Genomic DNA, 22,277 nt, shown 5'->3' on the forward strand with positions numbered 1-22,277 from the left:
TCGGGAGGAAGCCCTGCCTTGCCTGGCACCCCCGCGGGCATGAAAACCGCGATGAGAAAGTCCGGGGAGTTGCTCTCTTGCACGGGGTGGGGGTGGGGCGCATTTTCAGGAGAGAGAGGCAGGCCAGCCTGGCTTCTCATGTCCCAGGCATGTGACCCTGGGCAAGCCTCAGTTTTCCTGTCTGAAGAGGGACCGTCTTCCACTTCTCCATGACGGCGGTGGTGGTGGTGTGGTGGGGAATTGAAAAGAACGACAGTACCGAAGCCTCCCCGGGAAAGAGAGCAGAGGCCGGACCCCGGGCGCGCGTCCCCCAAGACCCGGCCAGAGGCTGAGAGCGGAGGGAGGCGGCGCGACCGGACCTGGAGAGCGGGGCGGGCCTTGAGCCGAAGGTGGCGGGGCCTGGACGAGACCGCAGCTTTGCTGGGACGGGGCCGAAGTCTGCAGGGGCGGGGCTGAGGGGGAGGCGGGGCTTGATTGAGGCCGGAGCCAGTGCGGAGCCTTGGTGGGAGTGGCCTAGGTCTAGCAGGGGCGGGGGCCGGATGATGGGCGGGACCTGACTGAGGCCAGAGCCAGTGAGGGGCCTGGATGGGCGGGGCCAGGAGGGGGCGGTGTCGGTAGGGCGCACTCTAGTGCACTCCGACCGGCTTCTCTCCCGCCGGCTGCACCGTGGCGGTTCTTCGTCCTCCAGGCTCAGGGCTCGGACTTCCCGTGCCCAAGGGACGCTTACGGCATGGCCGCCATCAAGGCACTGCAGCAGTGGTGTCGGCAGCAGTGTGAGGGTTACCGGGACGTGAGCATCACCAATATGACCACGTCGTTCCGCGACGGCCTGGCCTTCTGCGCCATCCTGCATCGCCACCGGCCCGACCTCATGTAAGTGTCCCTCGCGCCCAGCACGCGACCCCGCAGGAGCTTGCCGGGCCCTGGACGCGGCCCCGTGGCCTCAGTTTGCCAGTCCGCCAAGTGGAGCTGGGAGGGAGCCAAGACATCCGGCGCCCCCGCTGGCTTAGTCAGGCAGTGACTCAGGCCCGCGTCCCGGGCGCTCCCGCCACAGCCGCCCCTTCGGCGCCCTCTCTCCAGGGCCTGTCCACCAACACTGGGGTGGGGGGCTCTGGGGGCTTCGTGTGTGGTTCTGCCTGTCCCCTAGCTCGTCCAGGCGCCTTTAGGGCTGTGTCTCGTGGGCTCTGCTCAGGGGCAGGGCCAGCGCTGAGCAGGAAGCCCCAGACCCTCCCACCTCCCATGGGGCTCCTGCACCTTAAGGTGGCAGGGGGTGAGGTGGAGGCAGTCCCCACCCTTTGGTGCCCCGGGAGGTGGGCAGCAGACGCCTCCAGGTCCTCTAGCCTGAGGACTGTCTTGGAGTCGTGGCTGAGAGGCTGGCCGGCCCCTACTTGTTGCCAGATCTTATCCCCACCCTGGACCCGCTCCGTCCATTATTCACTCAAAACACGCCCTTCAGCTGTGACCAGGACCTGGCTTGCTGAGACAGAGCTCAGTGCAGGGAGGCCCTGGTTCACCAGCCCCTCAGGAGCTTTCTGGGGAAGACCAGGATGCTGGAGGCTGGAGGCGTTCTCCTGGGACGTGCAGGCTGCAACCAGGGCGGGTGGAATGCGTGCAGGGAGCTCTGGGTGGGGAGGGGCCCAGGGCAGCAGGTGCTGCCCTCAGGCCTCTGTTGCTGCGGACTGGGGAACCGGTAGAGAGCACAGAGTCAAGGCTGGCAGCCGGGGGCTTCCCCCTGCACCTGAATGTGCCCTGTGCCCTAGGGACTGCCCCTAAGCACCACTGTCCGTGGGAAGCTGGTTTTGAGAATGAGGCCTGCAGGTGACTCCCCTTCCCTCCTGAGGTGCCAGGGTGCATTTGCGGAGCTCCGTGGGGGTCCCATGGGCACGAAGACTGCAGCCTCTGCCCCCTGCCCAGGGAGGCACTGGTCACCTTTGGGGGCAGAAGATGTGGGGGTAGGATGTGCATCCGCACTGAACACCTGAAGCTGAGCTGTGACCCGAGTGGCACGGGGCGGGAGGTGTGGAGGCCGGGAGAGGGTCAGGAGCCGAGGCGGGCAGGCCGAGCCCCCCCGGTGTGCACGCAGGGTCCTGGCTAGGCCGGTGGGAATGGAGCCAGGTGGCCTGGATGAGGCCAGTGGAAGAATCTGCGAGAGGGCAGAAGGGTGCTGCGGTTGTCTGCAGGGTTAGTGGCCTCAGGACAGTGGCACAGATGTGACCGAGACTTGGGGCCTTCCTGAGCCCCGGAGCTTCCCTCTGCCCCCGCTGTGCTGCCGCCAGAGGCCACGTGTCTCTGTGACTGTGCCCGTGTGCCAGCCCCAGTGGGCACCACCTGTGGGGGAGCCGGGCAGCGTGCGGGGGCACTCCCAGGAGAAGGCACAGGCAGGCGCCGTGCCACCGTTTGCCTCACCAGTACTGAGCGCCTGCCAGGCGCTGCCTGCTGCACATGGGCCTGCGCCCGTCGCAGGGACCGACGGCGGACGAGAACTGAATGAGACCACTGCTGGCGGGATTCGGTGAGGGGCTGCCCTGACCCTGGTCTCAGGGGGCATCGCATTATCTCACTGCTGACTGGGCCGTGGCCCATCTGCCCCCTGGACTTTCAGCTCCAGAGGGGGCGTGTCCCCAGGGCCGGAACCTCGTCTGGCACCTGTCAGGTGGACCACAGGTGTCCGTGCATGGCGGGAAGTCCACAGATCAGGGCTTGTGCTGGGGGCTCCCGCGGGGTGGGGGGTGCTCCGGAAAGCAGGGGCTGTGCAGGTGTGAACGAGGAGGGAGGGAGGGGAGGAAGCCATGTGACCATGGAGGCGGTATTGGGGTGATGCAGCCACAAGCTTAGGGTGGCCTGGAGCCACCTGAGGCTGGGCGGGGCCCAGAGCAAAACCCACCCCAGAGCCTTTGCAGGGGGCGCGCCCTGGGACGCTCTGTCACTCTGTCCGAGGACGTCTGGCCTCCCAGACTGGGGTGGGGAGGGAAGGTGTGTGGTGTTCAACCACCCAGCGTTTGGTCCTTGGTTGCGGCAGCCCAGGAAGGAGTGCGGGTCCCACCCGTGGGGGTGTGGCAGGGGCCCTGTGGACACTGTCCCGGGGAGCAGGGGTGATAGGGGTGTGCGCCTGTGCATGTGGGTCCCCGCGGGTTCTGTGCCCAAGCCCTTTGTGGCGCGCCTGTGGGTGCCTTAAACACCCCTCCTCCACTCTGGACCCTCAGTGCCCCTGGAGGCTGGGTGGGGGGCATCTCCCCGGGAAGCTCCGAGCTGCCTGTGGCCCCAGAGGCATAGGAAGAGAAGGGCTCAGTGAGGGACGGTGCGGGGCGAGACCACCCCACGCCGTCCAGGGCAGACCCTCTGGCAGTGGGAGGTGGACATCCTGGCTCTGTGTCCCCTTCCCTTTGTCTCATCTGAGTCCTTCCTGCTCCGCGGGAGCCCGTTTCCTCTTGGCCTGTGGCGGAGGGAGAGCAGCTGTGAGGAGCCACTGGGCGCTGAGCCAGCCAGGTGGGGATGACGGCCTGACGCCGCTGGTGGGCGGCTCTGCCTGCCGGCCCAGTGCCAGCCATGCTTATGTGGCCCTGCCCTGGAGGCCACACGGCCCTCTTGGGTGGCTCCTCGGGGATCGTGGTACGTGTGGGCGAGTCCATGGGCTGTGCCCACCTGGCAGCTGTAGGTCTCCTGCAGGTGGGCCTCAGGGCGCCTGCAGGGGCAGCTTCCCTGGGGAGGTCGGGGAGTGCCAGGTGGGCAGTAACGCCCAACACAAGCCTCCGGGTGGTAAATCCGTCAGGCTGGAGCTGCTTCTGCTCCTTCGGGAGCTGCTCCTGCCCGGGAGGCGGGGAGGTTTCCAGAACAGGCCGGAGGAGGGGCGGGAGCCCTTCCCAGCACCAGGCAATGTCCCGGGGCTGGCTGAGGAAGGGGGACGTCAAGTAGGGGTCACTTGCAGCAGCTGCAGACAGCTGGCCCCTGTGGGGTGTCAGGAAGCGGGCTTCGAGCTTCCCGGGCCTCCCCGCCCAGGGGGAGGGCGGGTGTCAGGGTCCAGGGCCAACGGCAGGGGTGGCTCCCTGACCACGACTCCAGACACGCCCACGCTGGGGGGTCAGGAGAGGCTTCCCCAGGGGCGCCCACAGAGAAGCTCAGAGGCGCCTCTGTTTCCCGCCTGGGTCAGGCCCACCGCCCCTCCTGCGTGAGGTCAGCAGGAAGCTGCCTGGGGACAGAAGCCTTCTGTTCCTCGGCCTAAGGGCCAGCTGCCCAGCCTTCCGGGCACAATCTTCAGGATGGACACGGGAGGGGCTGTGGGCCTGACTCCTTGGGGACAGCTCAGGGCCCAATGTCCCATCACTGCCCCAACCTCAGCTCCCAAGCCAGAAGCAGCCCCAGGGCTGAGTCCTGCTGGCTGGAGCCGGCTCTGGGCCGGGTCTGGAGCTCAGTGCAGGCCAGGAGAGAAGGCATCTCATCTGCCCACCAGGTACAAGGTGGGGCCTGGGAACCAGCCCTGCCCGGGGCCTCCCTTCCCCCTCGGTTCCCCTTCCTGGCAGGATTAACTCCAGATGCGGGAGGTACTCAGCGAATGGCTTTCCCTCCTGTCTGCCCTGGGCCCAAGCCCCTGCCCCCGCCCCCCGCCCCCCAGGGCTGCGTTCTGTTCCAGGAAGTAAACAGCATGAGGCCAGCTCTCTGGGAATTTGGAGGGGGCACTTTCCCTGGAACCCCCAGGTAGAGGGGGCAGGAGGCTCCAGTCTGAGGTCAACCACCCTGGTCAGTGTGAGCCGGGAGGCAGGCCGGGGCCAGAGCTGGGCCAGAGGTGTGAGCCACAGTGGGGGGCCCTGCACCCAGTGTGCAGACCCCGAGGGGCAGCCCACTGGCGGGTGGTGGGAGAGCGAGGGAGCGAGTGAGCTGCTGCCGCAGACTCGCTCGGCGAGAGTTTACGGAGGGCCAGCTGTGTGCTGGCCCCCTGCGGGGGCCTCCGAACGCCGGAACCTTGTGGTCCAGCGCGGCCGCCTCCCCCAGGGCCCGGGTCTGTCCTCCCGGCTTGTAAACTGGGTGCTTCAACAGCGGCAGTGGATCAGCGCCTGGCCAGGGTCTGGCAGCGCCAGCCGGGTCCCCCTGGGGCCTCCGTCCTGGGTGCATGGGTGGCCGCCTGCCCTCTGGGCACCAGTTCCTGACAAGGACACATTCTGGATCGGGGCCCACCTTTGTGACCTCGTTGTAAGTTGATTGGCCCTGTGAAGACCCTGTTTCCAAATCAGGGTGCATTCTGAGGTCCTAGGGGTGAGGACTCCAAAAGATCTTTTGCAGGGGGTACAGCCCAGCCCGTCCCACCAGGGTCCCTGCTGGCAGAGAGCCGGTCAGGTCAGGTCGGACTTCCCGAGGCTGGGCGAGTGTCTGCTCGGGCCTCTCCGAAGGGATTGGCAAGGCAGCCCGACTCCGGGGACTTCCGCAGCCCTGAACCTCATGCCGGGAGGGACGTGAGCCCCGGCCTGACTGTCCACTCAGGGCTACGTGGGGAGCCCAGTCCGGGAGGGGCGGGCCAGGGTGTTCAGGCTCAGCGCGCAGGCCTCGAGTGCCCGGGAGCAGCTTGGACTGAATCCTGAGCGGCTGGGGTCCTTGAACTTCAGCAGAAGAACGATTCTGCAGCCTCTGCCCCGCTTCCCTCTGACCCTGCTCAGCAGGGGCCGGCACGCCTCGGGGGTGCCCTGGCCCACCTGGAGCTCTGAGGACCTCACCCCGGGTCGAGGGGAGGAGGGGGCCCCACGGGGCAACTGGCAGCCCCAAACCCACAGGCTGCAGCCCCCAGGTGGACTGAGGCCCATGCAGGGGTAAGGGGCCTCCTCCCATTTATTTGGAGACAAAACAGAATGTGTTGTCCTGCCCTCTTGCCGGTGACCCAGGGCAGGCCTGCAGAAGACACTGAGCTTTCAAAGGGACGGGGAGCCGAGGCCGAGAACAGAGGGCTGAGAGCCCACGGGTGTTGTGGGCGTGAAGCCAGCGTGGGCGGTGGTGTGCAGGCTGCAGGGACGAGGCCTTGCTTGCTCTTCCCGCTCCTTCCGGCCCCTCATCTGCCCCAGACAAGCATGCCCACCGTCCTGTCCCTCGCACAAAGCGTCCTCTGTGCTCGTGGGGTGGTCTCAGCATCTGGAACACGTTACCAGGGGGTGGTCCGAGCGGAAACGGGGTGGTTTCCGGAAGAGCCGGGCAGGTTGATGAACGGCGGCTGGGTCTCGGGGGTGGGAGGGGATGGACGCAGCACTGTGGGGCCCTGGCCTCAGTTTCCTCTTCCGTGTAACAGGCCATCTGGGGCTGGGATGGGGCCCCGGGCCACAGGGTCTCAGTCACCCCGCCTGTGGGGTTTGCTCGGCCTTCAGCCGGGGCCCTCGATTCACCTCTAGAAGCTTCGGTTGTTTTCTCACACGGGGACAGGGGCCCCTGGAGAAGAGGGGGTTGCCTGGGGTCTACAGCTCTGCTTCAGGGGTCAGACGTGCTCTCTCCCATGCTGGGAGGGTTCTGGAACCTTCCAGTTCACACTGAAGCTGCACGGGTGCGTTCATGCCCCATGGACAGCGACGTGGCCACGCAGACAGACCCGTGCTTAACCGCCCGGAACCTCCCTCGGGGGTCCGGCTGTGCTTTCTGCCCAGAGCGTCCTCCTGGGCACTCCAGGGGCCGTGGTGCCCGGGAGGCCTGCAGTGGCTCTGGGGCCTCTGTGTCTGGGACGTCCTGTGCCCTGTGGTCCAGTGTGTGGAGGCCGAGGCTCTGACATTCTCCGTCTGGGGTGAGGGTCTGCCCCCTCAGGCCCTCGGGGAGGCTGGGCACGTGGTGGGCACTTCATGCCGCAGCCCAAGTGGTGGAACCTCAGAGCCTAGATGCCGGGACCGGGCCTGGCTTCACGCCGTGTGACCTCAGGCGGGCCATGGAGCCCCCCCACCCCGTCTCAGTCTCTCCATCTGTGAGGGGTGGGCGCCCAGAGCACATGGGGTGTGAGTACCCAGCGTGCGGGGACCATGGAGGTGCCAGGGATCAAGAGAATGCCCGGGGCAGGGGCGGGGCGTGGAGCTCCGTCCCTCACCATGTGGCCCTGTCCCTACCCTGCCAGCTCCCCTGTCCTGCTGTGCTCTCACCCCTGGGACTGGGGCCATGGCCTCCTGTGTGGGGTTTGGGGTTCGGGGTTTGAGGGCAGCCCTCTGAGCTGTGTCCTGGCAGGGCTGGGCCGTGGCTGTGACGGCCCTCTGCACCCAGGCCACCATGGCGGCCGGAGCCGTGGTGCCAGCCAGCCCTGCTCTCCTTCTTCTTTTTTTTTTTTTAATACTTTATTTATTTATATTTAGAGGGAAAGGGAAGGAGAGAGGAAGAGAAACATCAATGTATGGTTGCTTCTAGTGTGTCCCCTGCTGGGAACTGGCCCGCAACCCAGACATGTGCCCTGACTGGGAATTGAACCACGATCATCCGGTTTGCAGGCCCGCACTCAATCCATTGAGCTACACCAGCCAGGGCTCCCTTCTTCCTTCCCAGGAAAACCACACGCCCACTCAGCTGCCCCGCTGGGGCAGGATGACCTCCGAGGCCCTTCCAGCCCCCACTTCCTGGGGTCTGAGCTGCTTTGCACATTCATATTTTATCTCCTAGAAACTTCGATGCTCTCAGGAAGGAAGACATCTATGAGAACAACAGGCTGGTGAGTCTCCGTTTCTGCCCTGCAGCCTCGCTGGCCCCGGGGCCTTGTGGAGGGAGTCTGGGCTCCACGGCTGCCCCAGCCTGCCTGAGAGCCGGGCCCACCTGGTGCTCTTCCTTTCGGATCCGGGAGTGACTGGACCCTCCTTCCCACCATCCTCAGCAGAGGCAGCTGTGGGAGGGCAGGGCCCTCAGGCATGTCCTGAGTGGGCCATCACTGCCCCTCACCCCATGGAGTGGGGGACCCCCCCCGCCGCCGCCCCAGCCCTGCCCTGGCCAAAGAAGCCTGCATGGGCTGCTTCCAGCCACACTGTGGGCCGTCCCCAGGCCAGGCAGTCTGTGTCCTCACTGCAGAGTAGGCCCCGTGTCCCAGTGGGCTGATGACAGCGGGCAGAGCGCACCCCTCACCCCCGCCCAAGGGGAGCCCACGGGGACTGGCTCCCACGCTCCTTCAGCCCTGCCTGGCCAGGCTGCGAGCCGAACGCGGGGAGACTGGGGCCCAGGGAGGCCGCGAGGCTGAGTTGAGCTGGAACCTCGAACCCGGACTTGTCTGGGCTCCTAGTGGGGTTCTTGCCTCTGGTGCCCCCCGGGGGTGCTGGTGACCCGGTTGGAGGGAAGGTGGTGGTGTCCCCCCGCCTGCTGCCTGCTGACTGTCCCCTCCCCAAGGCCTTCCTGGTGGCGGAGGAGCGGCTGGGCATCCCCGCTCTGCTGGACGCCGAGGACATGGTGGCCTTGAAGGTGCCGGACCGGCTGAGCATCCTGACCTACGTGTCCCAGTATTACAACTACTTCCACGGACGCTCCCCCAGTGAGCGGCAGCCGCCCCCCGCCCCCCCCCAGCCTGCACCGGCTCTGCACGGTGGGCTCGTGCGGCACCCTGTCTGCTGCTCCCCTGTGGGGCCGGCCGTCCCCACCCCCTGCCCCATCCACTGAACAGATGCTCCTGTCCTGCCCCCTCTGACCCCCGGGCCTTGGTCTCCCTGTCTGCACCCCTGGGGATCTGCCTGTCGGTCCTGCCTCGGGGCCCTGGGGGCTCCCAGGCCCAGCTCCTGATGTCCCCCCGTTAGTCCTGCCTTCAGCCCTGGGCTGGGGACCTGCAGGCCCGGTGGGCAGGGAGAGGCAGGCCAGGGGGCTCTGTCCCAGCCTGGTTCTTAGTTTCTCTCCCCACATTCCTCACCAGGCCTTAGAAATCCCCGGAATTGCGCTGGGCTCTGGGCCAGCCCCGCCTTCCCGCCTTCTGTGGAGAAACCGAAAAAGTCCCTTGTTCCTGACTCCATAGAGGCCGAGAGGGCGGGGGTGAGGCCAGGCCCCCGCCGGGGCGGGTGTTGGCAGCCCCCAGGCGCTGTCCTGCCCCCTCTGCCCCCAATCCCCACTCCAGGCCTCCCCACACTTTGAGAGCCAGTGTGGGGGCTGGGCTGGGCCGGGCCCCCTGACCCCGTGTCTCCTGCAGTTGGAGGCCTGGCCGGTGTGAAGAGGTCCCAGTCCGATTCCGAAGAGGAGCCTTCTGGGAAGAAGGCCCCACCCCCGCCGGCCCCAGCCCGGGGGCAGCCGCTGTCTCCCATCAGCACCAATGCCTTCGGCCAGCGGAAGGCCGGGGGCGCAGAGGGAGCAGTGCTGAAGGCTGTGAGCACCCCAGCCCTGCCCTCCCCCAGGTCTTGGTTTTCCCCAGTCTGACTGCGCAGGGCTGGGCAGGCTGTGTGGCCCCTGAACCCCTGTGCCCGCGATGGTGCGGGGTCCCCTCCGGTCCCGTCACAGCCTCAGCTGACGTTTCTCAGAAGTCCGTGGGGACCCGCCCCCCCGAGGCCCGCCAGTCCCACGTGGTCCCCACTGTGCGCTCGGGGAAACCGAGGCCCAGGGAGGCAGAGCTGAGCTGGGGCCTTGGACGCAGGCCTTTCCAGACTCTGAGGGGGTTTCTCAGCTAGGCCGCGCCCTCTCCCACAGGGCTGAGAGAGAAAGCTGGGTGTGCCCTTCCCTCCCAGGCCGGCCTTGTGAAGCGAGATGTGTCCTGGCTGTCCAGAGGCTGACAGGGGCCATAACTTGCACTTGGGCGCCCCCTGCTGCCCCTGGGCTGGCTCACCGGGCTCCAGGCTCCTGGGGCGTTGGGTTGGATTTCTGTGCCTTGGGGTGGGAACTTCAGGTGTCCAAAGCCAGGCCTTCCGCCCCATCCCCTTGGACCAGGCTGCAGTATAGCTGGCCTGAGTGTGAGCCCTGGCTGCCCCCGGGGCCTTGGTTCTCCAGTCTGTAAAGTGGGACCTTTTCGCCGGCGGGCTGGCTGGGCGGATCCACGGGGGCAGGGGGCGCTCAGAGCCCTCAGCTGCCGTCCCTCCCCAGGGCCAGGCCTCGGCGGGCAGCCGGGTGAGCACCGCCTGTGGGGTCTGCGGCCAGCATGTGCACCTGGTGCAGCGGCACCTGGTCGACGGGAAGCTGTACCATCGGAGCTGCTTCAGGTGCGGCGTGCCCGAGCGCGTGAGCGGGGAGGCGTGGGCCCTTCCTGGGGTGTCCACACCCCTCACCGGGCCTTTGGTGGGGTCCGAGACTCAGGGTGGTGGCTGACAGTGTGACAGAGGTGCCTGTCAAGGGCATGGACGCGGGAACAGCCGGGGGTGTCCCCAGGGTCGCGTGATGCCAGCGCGCCCGTCCCCTCCGCCCCTCACCCCAGGTGTAAGCAGTGCTCCAACACGCTGCGCCCAGGGGCCTACCGGACCACGGCGGAGCCAGGCGTCTTCGTCTGTTCCAGTCACCACCCCACGGCCGTCACTGCCAGCCCCACGCTGCCCGGCCGGGCCCCCAGACAGCCAGGAGCCGCCCCCACGGACTCCAAACCCCTCCGCACCCCACAGACGGCCCAGGAGGCAGGGGGCCGAAGAGATGCAGGGCCAGGGGCCAGGCCCACAACCCGGGAGCTTGTGGTGGGCAACTCCACGGCCAGAGGCTTTGTTCCCGCTGTGGCTCACCCTCCAGCCACCACCCTCTCTCATGTCCCCTCAGGGAGCCCAGCTGGGCCCCGGCTCTCTCCAAGCCCCTGTCCTGCTGTGACCCGCAGAGCCCCAGACCCTTGCCTGGCCACACAAGGCTGCTCAGGTCCCCAGACCAAGCTCAGTCCCAGCCCAGCCTCTACAGGCCCAACGGGTGCCCCGGCCTGGACCCCGTCGGCCTCCAGGACCCAGCAGGCGCGGGAGAGGTTCCTGCAGACACCGGGAGCTGCGCCCAGCCCCGGGCCAATGGGCAGGGCCCCAGCGGCAGCAGACGCGCCCTCCGGGATCAGCCACAAGGAGCAAGCTCTGAACTGCCTCCTCAAGGCCCTTCCAAGGCTGGAGGGGGCCAGCGCTCAGGTGTCTGGCAGGTGCGTGGTGGAAGAGGGCTGGGGCGTCCCTACGCACCCACTGGGGTCCCCAGAGGCCAGAGGGCTGGGATGTGCAGGGTCCGCCCTATCTGGGAAGCAGGAAGAGTGAGGCAGGGGGACCGGGGGGCTGGCTGTGGCAGTCAGGGGACACAGTCACCACCAGAAGCTGCTGTCTGCACGCTCGGTGGGGGACAGGTGCAGGCACAGCGACACTGCCACCAGGGCCCCCGAGTGGCACACGCTCGGTCCTCCGAGGACACCCACCTCACACATGGGGAAGCAGCGGCTGGAGTGGCCTGGGTGTCACCGGTCTGACCCGAGACAGGCTCTGGGCCACCCCTGCCCTGCCCGGGTCCCAGCCTTCTGCATGCAAAACCTGGGAGGAGACGCTGTCCCAAGGGCTGGGGCACCTCTGTGTCAGTGTTCTGGGTGCCCAGCCCCACAGACGCTGGTTTGCTCACAGCCCCGGAGGCCAGTGCAAGGTGGAGGTGTCCAGGGAGGGCCCTTCCTGCTCGCCCAGCTCCTGGGGCCTCAGGCGTCCCTGGGCTGGTGGCCATGCCCTCCCTCTGTGCCCCTTGTCACATGTCTGTCTCCCCTCTGTGTGTCCCCGAGTCTCCTCTTCTATCTCTTCTTCACGAGGACACTTGTCCTTGGGCTCGGACCCCCCCCGACCCAGGACGACCTCACCCTGACTTGACCACATGGTAGAGAGCCCGTGCCCAGAGAGGGCTGCGCTCTGAGCTGCTGGGGGGACACCCACGTGGTGGGACACTGTCCCGGACACCAGTCACCTGGCGAGGAAGGAGGTGCCACCCAGGCGGGCCCACTGCCTCCCAGGGTGGTTATGGGGTCAGGCTGGCCCTCGGCCCTGCACGGTGGAGGAAGGAGGGACCGGGTGTGGGCCCTCCCTGTACACCCCATCCCTGGTGTGTCTGGGAAGCCTTTTAACCTTGTCCCACACCAGAGGTGAACAGGGAAGCAAAGTCAGGCACGGACCAACAGGCGCCCGTGCCAGAGTGGATGTCCGCCGCTGCCCCTGCTCCCTCAGAGGGGCTGTTTGCCCTCCCTCGGCTGGGGGCATTGGGAACCAGCCACCAAGGGAGGCTGAATAGCCTCTGTCTGGGGTTCATGGTGGGAGGGGGCTCCTGGATCCACCTGTGCCTGATGCCCACATGCACCCACAGGCCCTCCCCAGCTACCTCTCCTGCTCCAAGCAGCCTTCCCAGAGCTGAAGGGCCACAAGCAAGGCCACCCACCAAGCTGCCACCGTCGACGTCTCCCCAGGCCCTCGGCCCCCCAGTAAAGATGGCGCCACCAGCCCCACTGAGTGGGGGCACCCCCTCAGGGGCATCCACACCACCCCAGGCGGGCAAGAAGAGCTCAGCCGTGTCCTTAGGGGTCGGCGGGGCAGGGGCTGGCTCCAGGCCGAAGCCAGAGGCCCCACTGGCAAAGGGTGAGCGCCCTCTGTGGAGCGAGTGAGGGGCATGAAGCACCAGAGATGGTCTGCAGACTCCCATGGTCAGCATCCAGGGGGCACACCTGGGCACCCTCACCTGTTTGGCAGCAGGGAAGCTGAGGCCCAGAGAGGCGGTGTGACTCCCCTAGGCACACACAGCACAGGAGACTGGGCGGGAAGTCCTGTGCCCACCTCCCAGCCAGGGCTTCTTCCTGTGACCCCAGCTGCTGGGGGCACCTGAGGGTGGGCTGGCTGTGCTGGAGGATGGGGTGGGGCCCAGCTTTTCCCAGCAGACTCCCCCTTTCCCCGGAATGCCCTCCAGTATGACCCGTGTCCCTGTACCCCCACCCAGGCCCAAGAGCCAGCACCCAGGAAGGCCAGGACGATGGGCCGGCAGGGTGGAGGGGCCGCCTGAAGCCTGTGCAGAAGGGGAGCCCAGCTGAGAGGTGAGGAGCGGGCAGGCCTCGCGCACCCATGCCTGTAGGTTTGTGCTCATGAGGCCAAGCAGGAGCCTGTGTCCGGGGGCTGCGCAGGGCCTGGCACACAGTAGGTGCTCAACAAATGCCCACGGGTGAGCAGCGGTCCTGTTTGGATCAGTCCGTCGACACCCCCACAAGCAGGGACTTGGGTGCGTCACAGCGTGGCAGCTGGAGCAGCGGAAGCTGGCTCACAGGGGACAGTCACATGAGCATGAGGGACACAGGACCATGTTCCCATCATGTGACCAGGGGGACAGGAGGCTGGGCGGCTGGGTGGGTCCATCAGGGCCCCTGGAGTCCTCACATGTGGGAATCGGCTTGGTGGCTGAGGGACAAACCAGGGGCATGCTCAGTAGGCCTGACCCTGGCGTGCAGCTGGGACCCCTACCCACCCATCGGCGTGGCAGTGGGCAAGGGCTTGCTCCCCACAGGCCACGTGGTTAGGACGGGAGGGAGAGAGTGCCTTTCGGGGATACACCCCGGGCAGGAGGGTCAGGCAGGCCCGCAGTCCACGCCGGCCGAGAGACAGGAGCGGCTGTCCTGTGTGCACACGGGGGCCCTGGGCCGGGTAGGTGTGCGGGCATCAGCCGTGACCCCTGAGTGTGTGCCCCACCGGAGCAGGTGCCCGAGGGAACACAGTCCGGGTCCTGGGGAGGGTCTCGGTCGACAGGTCGACAGGCGGCAGGCGCGGGGCCCTGCCTTCCCCGCCCCGAGGGACTCTGCTTGTCTGCCGAGGGCCCACTGGCCTCCTGCCTTCCATCCAGGGCCCCGGAGCTGGCGCAGCTGCAGGTCCTAAGGGAGCCGAGGGCGGGGGATGTTCCTCAGAAGGTCTCTGGGAGCTCCGAGGCGGGTGTCCGCATCACCCTGACCCCTGAGCAGCCAGATGGGTCACTGGGTCCAGCCGGCCCGAAGCCCAGCCTCCCAGGTAAGGGGTGTGCACGGGCGTGTCTGCACTCCTGCTTGTGTGGGGCTGGGCGGGGGCGGGGAGCAAGTCGAATCTTCCCTACACGCGTTTGCCCCAGCATCCACATCTATCTGCCTACTTCCTGTGTGACCTCAAGCAGGTCACCCGCCCCATGGGACCGAGGATGCTGCCCTCACTGGGTGGATGTGGCCAGCAGGGCACCCCTGAGCACAGGGGCACTGCCTGGTGGGTGGCCCCAGCCCAGGGAGGCGATGGGCAGGTGATGGGTTCTGCCTAACGCATGGTCTGTTCTCACCCGTGGCAGCCACAGCCCCCTCCCCGGCCCCCTCCCCAGCCCACCGCAGGAAGCTGTTCGTCCCCGCCAGCCTGGACGTCACTTGTGACTGGCTTCAGCCCAAACCCTTGCGGCAGGAAGTCCCGGCCCAGAGCAGGAAAGAGGGGGAGAAGCGTTCTCCTGAGGACATAACTGGTCAGCCTGGAGACTCACCCGTTTCTTCTGGGATGCAAAAAAGGGGACACTCTGAGGAGGAGGTGCCCGGTGGGGCCTTGAAGGATGAGTAGGAGCTCACCGGGCCCAGAGTGAGGGAAGGACTCAGGGCACCCACGGCCAAGCTGTGGAAGTTTCGGACAGGCATTGGGGGTGCGGGGAGGATGGACAGAGGCCCCAAGCCTCCTAGCAGAGAGCTGGGGATGATGGAGTGTTTGCTCTGGTGGGTGGCTGGAGGGGCAGCTGACCTGGAGGAGGGCAGGGTGGCAGTGGGGGCAGAACTGGATCTGTGAGCTCTGCCCAGGAGTTGGGGGGGGTACAGGGGACATGGGGTCAGACCTCCTTCCAGGACATGTCTGAGTCACCTAGGGCCTGGTGGCCCCGGTCCACAATGCTCATTCTGCTTCTTCTGCAGGGAGGCCCTCAGGCCCGGCCCACATCCCCACTCCACCTGACAGGGCAGCAGCTTCCCCCATCAGGGTGAGTGGGCCGGAGGTGGGTCTGGGCTAGGAGCCAGCCCCCGGGGGCGTGGACCACTCTCACTGCCCCTTCCCCTGCAGCCGCACCCCGACTACGTGCCCCAGGAGGAGATCCAGAGGCAGGTGCAGCAGATACAGCGGCAGCTAGACGTCCTGGAGCTCAGGGGCGTGGACCTGGAGAAGCGCCTGCGGGAGGCCGAGGGGGGTGAGCCCGCCCTCCCCACCAAGCCCCAGCACCGGGGCAGCCAGCCCCTTGCCCTGCCCTACCCCTGGCGGAAGCCAGCCTGGCCCTGGGCCACCCCTGCCCCTGGGGCACCTGTCGGGCTCTGCCCCACCCCGTGCCCAGCCCCGGCTCCTCCCCGCAGACGCCTCGGAGGATGCGCTCATGGTGGACTGGTTCCGGCTCATCCACGAGAAGCAGCTGCTGCTGCGGCTGGAGTCAGAGCTGATGTACAAGTGAGCGGCTGCCCATGGCCCCCCGAAGGCCCCTCCTCCCCGTCCGGGCTGGGCGCAGCGGCTCACCCTGTCACCTCGGCAGGTCCAGGGACCAGCACCTGGAGGAGCAGCAGCTGGACCTCGAGGGGGAGCTGCGCCAGCTGATGGGCATGCCCGGTGCGTCCCTTTGCCCTCCTGCTGGGAGCCCAGCCCAGGGGGCGCTTCCGATGCCTCCCTGCTAGTTGCCTGGGCAGTAGCCAGTGGGGGAGGCCAAGGGTAGTAGTCAGTGGGGGAGGCCAAGGGTCCTGTTTGGGGTGCGCGTCTCTGGATCCTGCTGTCGAGTCTCAGCTCCTTCACTTCTGGGCTGTGTGTCTGTGGCCAAGTCGCTCACCCTCTCTGAGCCAGGGTCTCAGCCCCTGCAGAGAGGGGACAGGGTTGTTGCCAGGGCTGAGGGCTAATTACGTGCAAGGGGCCGGAAGGGAGCGCTGATCCGTGTGGGGTGCGCGTAGGTGTGGCGAGGGAGCGCCAGCTGAGCACCGGGGGTTCTGTGCTGAGCCCCAGCCCCCACCTCCCTACAGTGGGCACGTCTGTGAGGACGGGGCGGTGATCCAGGGAGGGGCCGCCGCGCTCAGTCTTTCACAGGCTTCCTTCCGTCGTTCATTCATTGGGGTCTGCGCTGCGGAGCGCCCAGGCGGGCCCCGCCCCTCCAATGGCGAAACTTGACACTTGAGTGGGGACACAGCATTCTGAGCGGGGTGGGACAGCGGGGCTCCCGCTGACGGCAGGCTGTCCCTATAGAGGATCTGAAGTCACCCCAGGACCGGCAGCGGGAGCAGGACCTGCTGACTCAGTACGTGAGCACCGTGAACCACCGCAGCGACATCGTCGACTGCCTGGATGAGGATCGACTCCGGTGAGGGCGGGGCCCCGGTGGGGGCGGGGCCTGGTGGGGCGGGGCCCTGCCGGGGAGGGAGAGAGCGGGGAGGTGTGGCTTGTCTGCGGGAGAGGGCAGGTAAGCCTGGTGTCAGACGCGGTCCAGGCTTGGCTGTGAGGCCGACTAGGAGGGACCGGCGTGCGCCACTCCCGGTGAGCTGACCCTCAGCGTCCCCGTTCCGTTTCAGAGAGCAAGAGGAGGATGAGGTGTTCCAGAACATGATCCAGAAGCTGGGTACCTGGGGCCGGGGGCGCTGCGCTTGGAGGGGTGGGACCTCCTGGGGCAGTGGGGGCCTCGGTGGCAGCTTCGGACAAGCAGACTCACCCTAAGGGCGTGAGTCCCGTCACTTGAGGGGTTTGAGAAGCAGTGGGTGAGCCCGCGGTCAGGGTGAGGGGTGCCCTGTGTGGTAGGCTCTCTGAAGGCAGGCACTGGCAGCACCCCCTCCCCCCTGCCCTGGGAAGGGCGGGGTCTCTGGGCTCCTTCAGGGGCTGGGCTGCCTGCAGGCTCTGAGGGCCTGGGTGGGGGGTGCCCAGCAGGGAGCATTGGCCTAGGGGTGGGGGCAGGTGTCCTGAGAGCCCCCCTCCTCCAGGCCTCCAGAGGAAGAAGTCCAAGAAGTCCAAGATCCGCTGGTCCTTTAAGGGCAGAAGCAGGACCCCGGAGTGAGACGTCCAGCGGCTGCAGGACCCTGGCCCCAGGGCTGGTCCGGGTGGACACCATGGGGTGGCCCTGGACCACCCTCTGTGGGGTCCGAGTGGCCTCAATAAAGAAACCGACCACATGGCCTGGGCTCCGTCTCCATTCGGCCACAGCTCCTGGGCGATCTGGGCCGGATCACGGGTCTGCAGCAGCCGTGGGTGTGCCCCGGCCCTGGGTAGGGCTGGCCCCGTGGGGTGTATCTGCCGAAGCTCTGAGCCCTGGGTCCCAGGCCGGCGGCACTGGGCCTGGGCCCCTGCAGCCACAGCAAAGGAGTGGGGCTGGCCTCCCTGACTCCTGAAGGAGAGGAGGACACGGCCAGGCTGGGCAGGCCCCGGGCAGCAGGGCCCTGTGCCCACCACACCGGCACCTGCCCCCAGCGCTGCCCCACTCTCGGTGACTCAGGAGGGCGGTGGTGCCTCGGGCTTTCCCCCCACCTGTGTGAGGGGCTCAGTGGTGGCTGTGTCTTCTGCGCTGTCCCCAGCTGCAGTGGGAGCCTTCACGGGGGTTCCCACAGGCCCTTGGTGGTGGCAGTGCGCCAACGTCCCTCACCCGGTGGCAGGCAGGGTCACCTGTGGTTCCCGGCGGGAACGAGGTCCCCCAGCGGATCTCAGTCAGAATTCTTGGGATTTGAGATCAGGGTGTGATGCAGGGCAGGGTGGGGCTTCCTGGCACCGAGGCGGGTTCAGTGGCAGGCTCACTGCCCTGTGGCCCTGGCCCAGGGCACTTCCCTCTCAGCCTTTGGTGACCAGTGGGGGCCACAAGGTCACGTGGGTGTGTGGGAACAGTGGTGATAGTGAGGAGACCTCTCACTTGCTGTCCCCCACTAGCAAAACGCCCATTGGAGAGGCAGTGGGGCGGGGATGGGGGCAGATGGACAACCTGAGGCATTGGCAGGGCCTGGACTGTGCAGGGACCCAGCGGGGCGGAGTGGCTGGGTGCCAGGGGCCGTTCTGGGCAGCGGCCGGACCAGGCCTGCAGGACCCTCTGGCTGAGACCCGCCCCCTCGCAGTGTGGCCTCTTCACCACCAGAGGGAGGCAGAAGGCCACCCAGCAGGACTGGACGGCCTGGGGGCCCAGAGCGGCTCCATTTCACTGTTCCGTAAAATGAGGCTCAGAGAGGCTGGGCAGATGTCCTGATGTCACAGAGCGCACAGTTGGGCCTGTGACCGCACCCTGGGACTCGCCTCCTCAGTGGGCTGGGGTCCAGGGGGGTTTTTGAGACGGGTGCAGAGGGCGCTTCGTCCAGTGTGTTACAGCCTTTGGCAACGGGGCCACCCTGCTGCTGGGGACACCCCCTCAGAGGTGTCCCTTGGGGGTGAGTGCGCACCCGGCCATCTGGGCTGTTCCTGAGGCCCCAGAGGCCCCCGGGTGCAGAGTGGGCGCAGCCCAGGCGCACAGCACAGGAGGCCCTGCTGGGCTAGCGGACGAGCCGCCAGGCCCTGAGCCACGGGCAGGAAATCCTTGCCCTCCGCCTTGGCCCAGTCAGTGCCTGCGGACTCCGTGCAACACCCCTGGCAGGACAAGCACAAGTCCTCGTGGTCAGCAGAGTCACTGGGTCTGTGATGTCGTTCCAGCCCTGGGGCAGAGCAGGAGGGGCCCTGGGGACCTCCAGGGTGGCCTCCCGGGTGCAGGTGGGGCCTGGCTTCTCTGATGCCCTGCCCTCAACCTGGAAGAGTCAGCCCAGGCCCCACCTACCCTGGGCACTCCGACATCTAGTCAGGAGGCCCAGGGGGCCCCCACCTGGGAGGAGAGACAGGTTCCACAGGTGGCAGGGGCCTCGGCCACCTAGAGAGGCCCAGCCGGATGGGGCCCGCTGGGCCAGGTGGGTGCAGCCGTGCTGCTGCCTGTGCTCAGGGTCTCTCCCCACCCCACCCCCGCCGACGAGGCCCATCAGGGGAACAGGTGTCATAAGCAGTGCTCTGACCCTTTGAAAAGAGGGGGAACTGAGTCACGAAGCTGTTACGCCTGGGGTCACGTGTCAGGCGCAGTGAGTCCTGAGTTCAGGTCCTCAGTCTCCATCCAGGGGGTGGAAGGGGGCCAAACGCCAAACCTCCCCTGCGGGCTCTGCTGCCCCCGTCCTGCTTGGGGGCTCCCCGGGAGAGGGACCCTGTGTGGCTGGGCCCAGGGTGGGGGCCACAGCCCCCCACAGACAGAAGCTCTGCCTCTTGCTGCCCGGACCCTCCCTCCCCCTGAGGCTGCTGTGGCTCCTGTGCACCCGAGTCTGGAGCTCCCATTCCTGGGGCCCTCCCGCCCTGGGCCCCCCACGCCCCCGCGAGGCCTCGCCCAGGCTCCTGTCCGCTGTCCCCTCTGGCCCTGGGTCCTGGCCAGAGTTCCAGACTCTGCGTGAACGGGGCCCCCTGGGCAATGGGCCGCAGGTGAAGCTGGTTGGCGTGTGGTCCTGACGGTGTTAACAGAAGAGCCCCTCACAGGCACCTACCTGGTCTGCAGCCGAGACACTGGACCCAGCCCAGTCGGACATAATCCAGTCGAAACCACAGAATCGGAACGCCCCATCCCATCCCGTCCTGTTTCCCTGAACTGAAGAGCTGAAGCCTGCTGAGTGCTCTCCCGCTTTTGTGTGGGACTTGCTCAGCGACTTTAACACCCTGACCTCTCCACATGGGTGGTTGCTATCGTTTATTTACCAGGGAGAACTTTCTGGAAAGGGCTGGCTGGTGAAGAGAACCTGCTCTCACCCTCCATGGGCACAGGAAGCCCCCTCAGGTCTGGAGGGACGGAGGGCGGCCACTTTGAATGAGGACGCGGCCCAGCCCTGTCGCTCAGAGGTTGACGGGACTGAGTCCTGGGCGGAGGGGCTGCCCACGAGTGGCCAGTCTGGGACGGAGGTGTGGGCAAAGCCGCCTCCTCCCTCCTGCCTCCGCCAGCACCTGGCTTCTCCCCAGGCGGGTCTGGGTCCAGATGCACCCTCACCCCCTGCAAGGAGTCCCCTCGGACCTGGATGCCATCCAAGGGCCTCCTCTCAACCTGACCCTCTGCAAAGACCTGTTTGCCAACAAGGTCACATGGTGAGGGTCTGGGTTGACATGGAGTCTGGGGGCACACTCCGTGGGGCTGGCCATGACCTTGTGGTTTATGCACTTCCTTGGGTTTGCCGACATCCATGGACCAGAGCATCCAAACAACCTGGGCTCTGGCTCCTGCACCAAGTGGGGGGTGACAAGTGACAGTAGCCCCTGGACTTTCAGATCGGGGGTGGTGGGGTGCCAGGCAGCGAGGCCCCACCCCCCACGTGGCACACGGTGGTTGCCGTGGTCTCACGTAGAATTAGATCCAGCTGTGACCCCGGGGCCTGGGTCTTCGGGCCGGGGAAACGGGAGGAAAACGCCCAGGGCGGCGGTCTTAGGGCAGCAGTGCTCCCGGCTTTCAGCAAGTCCTTGAGAGAGAGAGAAGCACAGGTCGGGCCGCTGGGTGGCGTGTCTGTGTAAAGCCCTGTGCCTGGGAGGGAGTGCAGCCCCCGCCCCTCCTCCAGGAGGGCGGGAGTGCCCGGAAGAGGAAGCTGGGCAGGAGGGAGCCTCCGGTGCCCGGGTCTCCCTGCTGAAGCAGCAGCAGCTCACGTGGGAGACACTGCCCGAGACTGGGAGGCCGGCGCCACCGCAGCCAGCACGGGACTGTGAAGGCAGCATGGACACCATGCAGAGACTGGCAAGACGGGAACCAGGAAGGCTCCTGGGGGTGGCTGATGTCCTGTGGATGTCACTGAGCCCTGAGTTGGCCATTCTAGAACCTTCCTGCCTGTGAACTTCTCGTCCTGAGGGATAACCAAGCGGGACAGCGTGAGCTTCTGTGACCTGACTGCTCGGATGGTCGCGGCGAGCACCCTGAGGGGCAGGTGCACACGGCACAGCCCTTGCTCCTCACCGGCCCCTGCCCTCAGCCAGGCAGGGCCCCTTGGAGACCAGGACCTGACCCTGGCCACGGGGTCACGAGTCCCTGTCCAGGACAAGGGGACCCCAGCTTGCACCCAGCCCCATCCCAGCCCTCCATCAGGGCTCCCTCGGTGGGTTGTGGGCCCTTGGGCAGGGCCCTGGTCTCTTGGTTGAGAGAATTCCCACAGTGAGCACGTCGGGCCCGGGCGGCGGTGGCACATGTGGCTGGCTCTGTCAGCGACGGCGCTGTCACCAGCTGTGACTGATGGCCAGTCCTGGGGAGGGCCCCGCCGCATGACACCAGGGGCTCCTTCACCGGGCCAGCTGTGTGTGGTCTCCCCAGGGAGGGCAGTAATGGAAAGGCTCGGAGGACTCCTCCAAACCGTCAAGGATCCCGAGGAGTCAGCCCTCGCCGCCCTCCCCCCTCCTCCGGCTGCGTAGTCTCCCCGTCATTCCAGCTTCCAGCAGGCTGGGAAGTCCCATCTCACATCTGACCACTCAGGAGGCCAGGTGTCACCAGGGGCCACTGCACCCTTCGGGCTTGGGTGGGGCGCCCTCTCCTCCTCCAGCGTGTTTACGCTGCACTTTATGTGACTCCAGGCCAGGGTTCTGGTCAGAGGGATGAAGAGAGCTGTCCTGAAGGTGGGGGACACTGTCACTGCAGGGGGGGGCGGGGGAGGAGACAGGGGCCTGGTGGGGCTTTAGGCAGCAGCCAGGTAGCCGGCTGTGAGCCTCCCTCCCCTGGAAGTGGGGGGCCCCAGGGACCCCCGTGTCACGTGACCCGTCAGCTGACAAAACAGGATGACTCAGCCGGCAGCTGTTGGCCCCCTGAAATAATGACAAAAACAATTAGCAATCCAAGCAGTAGCCTTTCCTTAATTATCTCCTCCGAGTTTAATTAACTAGCTAAATTATCAGCAGTAATGTAGGCATTAATTATGTCAAATTACAGTGTAAAACTCACAAAGTGTGGAAAATGTCAATTCAGCTTGGCTCACCTGCCAAGCGGGGGTGGGGAGCGCGGGGCAGACCTGGGCGCTGCTGGACCTGGGCGTGGACCCTGCGGGGCCGGCCGCCTGGGGCCCCCGGGGCCTGGGCCTGGGCAGGGGCAGCGTGCCCTGGGCTGGACGACCCGCGGGTGCAGGGCTGGGCAGCCAGGCCTGGGGGTGCCCGGTGGGGCAGGGCCGATGTTTCGGCTGGGACCCAGGGAGGAAGGGGAGCCTGCTCCCCGACCAGATGGCCAGGATGCTGAATTATTAAATTATGAATATTAATACAAATCAGACACAAAAGAGGTAATAATTTTGCTGCCCTACAGAAATAATTAACATAATTTTGATAAATTACATGATAAGAGAATCTCAAAATTGAGCTAGATTTATCTTAATTAATATCTTGGACCAGTTCTGAAAGGTACACTCTTCCTTGGGGGGGTTGGGGCAGGCTGAGACGTGACCCCCGGCCTGGGGGTCTGTCACCGAGGCTGGGGTGCCAGGGCGGGAGGATGTA

The 22,277-nt window shown here is 66.6% G+C and overlaps 1 protein-coding gene across 3 annotated transcripts; it reads left to right on the forward strand.

Annotated features, from left to right (window-relative positions):
• The first annotated feature begins 630 nt into the window (after positions 1-630).
• Positions 631-16,966, forward strand: MICALL2 (MICAL like 2). Of its 3 annotated transcripts, none has more exons than XM_037057959.1 (17): positions 631-873; positions 7,603-7,651; positions 8,314-8,455; positions 9,098-9,270; positions 9,979-10,094; positions 10,307-10,990; positions 12,175-12,443; positions 12,799-12,892; positions 13,690-13,850; positions 14,155-14,319; positions 14,753-14,817; positions 14,898-15,021; positions 15,182-15,272; positions 15,355-15,428; positions 16,050-16,164; positions 16,373-16,419; positions 16,775-16,966. In XM_037057959.1, the coding sequence occupies exons 1-17, from the start codon at positions 731-733 to the stop codon at positions 16,846-16,848; spliced, it is 2,586 nt and encodes an 861-aa protein (XP_036913854.1). In that variant the 5' UTR covers positions 631-730; the 3' UTR covers positions 16,849-16,966. The 3 variants fall into 3 exon arrangements, with proteins under 3 accessions (XP_036913854.1, XP_036913855.1, XP_036913856.1); XM_037057961.1 differs by lacking the exon at positions 631-873 and adding an exon at positions 3,184-3,486; XM_037057960.1 differs by lacking the exon at positions 14,155-14,319.
• The last annotated feature ends 5,311 nt before the right edge of the window (positions 16,967-22,277 follow it).

Source organism: Sturnira hondurensis, unplaced genomic scaffold (genome assembly GCF_014824575.4).
Source record: "Sturnira hondurensis isolate 20B ecotype Veracruz unplaced genomic scaffold, ASM1482457v3 Scaffold0009733, whole genome shotgun sequence".
NCBI lineage: Eukaryota > Metazoa > Chordata > Mammalia > Chiroptera > Phyllostomidae > Sturnira > Sturnira hondurensis.